At 51.1% G+C, this 2,188-nt stretch overlaps 1 protein-coding gene across 1 annotated transcript in view; it reads right to left on the reverse strand.

Annotated features, from left to right (window-relative positions):
* Window positions 1-2,188, reverse strand: part of UBR2 (ubiquitin protein ligase E3 component n-recognin 2) — a 116,489-nt gene that overhangs the window by 25,308 nt on the left and 88,993 nt on the right. Inside the window, exons 28-29 of the mRNA XM_045294770.1 lie at window positions 1,821-1,999; window positions 1,157-1,356 (exon numbers count right to left, since the gene is read on the reverse strand). Of these exons, the coding sequence (XP_045150705.1) occupies window positions 1,157-1,356; window positions 1,821-1,999 (379 nt within the window). The remainder of the gene's footprint in view (window positions 1-1,156; window positions 1,357-1,820; window positions 2,000-2,188) is intronic.

The following is a 2,188-nucleotide window of genomic DNA, read 5'->3' on the forward strand; positions in this document are numbered from 1 at the left end:
AGAGTGTGAAAGTACCGGCAAGCCCACTCGGAGGAGTCCAGGCTTTCTCTCAGGAAGGAACAAATCCAATAAAATTAGCAACTTTATTTCTGGCCGCAGTTGAATAAAGCTTCTAAATCATGCGATGGAGCAGCCCAGTCTCTCTTAACTCGCTACTTGAGAGCCATTCTGTGAAGCCTTTTCCAGAGAACACACGCCCACCACGGGGCTCGCAAACTCCTTTTCATAAGGCAGTTCCCAGACAGAGTTCTTGCTCTTAAGAAGTCTACAGGTATAGTTGAGGGGCAAATCACTAACAACAGGGACATAGAGGTGTCTGTGGTGGACACCGCAATGTGTGGTCCAGGTCCTAGTGTGAGAGAAAAACTGTCTCACATCAAGTCACACCTCTGTCACTGATGGGTGCTGAAATAAAGACGCAGTCCTGGCCCTACAAAGGCCTCTGACGCCGGCACCCTCCTTGGGGCTGCTGTGGGTCTGAAGGACAGCACGACCACCTCTTCCTTCACCCACACTGCCTTCTCTTCCTGGCCACAGATCTCAGCCCCAAGATTCTCCCCAACCCACTGCTTGCCTGGCTGTGGCCACCTTACCAATATGCTCTGCTGGCATGGCTATTCTAGATCATCCCCTGGCTCCAGGATGGCTTTGGACCGAGCGAACTGTTCCATTGTCTTCCAGAGCCGCCGCCAAGTCCATTCTGACTCACAGTGGCCCTACAGAAGGCTTGAAATGCTCACGGGAACAGAGGCTCGTTCGCCCTCGGAGAGGCTGGAGGGTTGAGACAGCTGAGGCCCAGTGTCTACCCCACGGGGCCACCGGGGTTTCCCATCGTCTCCCTAAGGCACAGCCATCGACCCTCCCACTCAGTGTGTCAACAACGTCTTAGGACTTTGTGTTAGAATGAGAATGACTGTTAAGCTTATGTCACCGAAAAGTTTTCCTCTGAGCCCGCCGTTGACCAGCGGTGCGATTCTCGCCTAATACTTTATCTTCCGAGGGTTTCCACATCTACAAAGTAGGAGTTTGAAGGCTATCCATCCTACCTCGGACACCCACAAGTCCTCGGAGCTATTAGTAGACTCTCCGTACATCATCAAGCACACCACGCGGCGGTCACTATGAATTCGGGAGGGAGGGTCTAGCTCTGCCTTACCTGGATCCTGAACGCATTTACTTCTGTCTTTGGACAGTACCGTTGATCTTTGAACAAATGCTGCCAAGACCATTGCTCTACTTTCCACCTTCACCTCTTGCTCTTCTTGACACAATATACAGGTAACAAATTGTCTCTGTTCGGGGACTCGGGTCTGTGCCGGGCCCAGTGCTGTAAGTACCAAATCAGACACCATCGGGCTGCAATGAAGAGACAGAATGAGTGCGTTGAAGGCATCACTTGTTTACGACACATCAGCCACAAAACAGCAGTTCCCAGGTATGCGTAGACTGACACACATGGTTTTATTGATTTGAGCTGTAAAAAGTCTCTATGTCTCAAAACCATCTCTTTTAAACCTCACCGCCATCCAACACGGAACACAGAAGCCACACTCCTTGAACTGATGCCGGTGGACCCAAGGGTCTTTTCTGCACAGGAGCCTAAGCAGACATAGGAACGACCTGTCTGTGGTCGGCGCGATACTCACACACATGTACTTGAAAATCTTAGATTTCTAAGATTATTTCTTCCAAGCAGCAGTCGCATTTACCTAGCAATGCTACTAAATTCCATGAGGATTAAAGGCAGATTTATAACAAAAAAAGCAAAAACCCTCGCTGCCCCCCCCCAGGTCAATGACGGGAACCGACGGGCGTGTCACCTGCTCTCCGAGGCCGCGGAGGTGGACGCATCCAGCTCGAGGGTCTGCTGGAAGAGCTCCCTGTTCTCGTCGATGAAGTGCCGCTGCATCTCGGACATCTGGGCCATGATCTTTTCCCGGCGCAGCCTGGCAATCTCAGCTTTCCGCTTCCTCTCGGCCTTGTCTTTGTCGCGCAAACTCTGAAATGAGGCCTTCACTCAATCAGGCCGCTAGACGCTAACCACACCACATCTCCTCCACTCAATAGACGCACTTACGCTAGGCTTTAATTAAAAACGATTCAACAGTTTTACCCTTGATAACCAAAGACTTCTTCGTCAACCTAACCTGTTAGAGGAGGAGGTGGGCCGACAAAAGCACTGCGACTC

This window comes from Echinops telfairi, unplaced genomic scaffold (assembly GCF_000313985.2).
Source record: "Echinops telfairi isolate 266 unplaced genomic scaffold, ASM31398v2 ScPeMD7_3533;HRSCAF=4204_1, whole genome shotgun sequence".
NCBI lineage: Eukaryota > Metazoa > Chordata > Mammalia > Afrosoricida > Tenrecidae > Echinops > Echinops telfairi.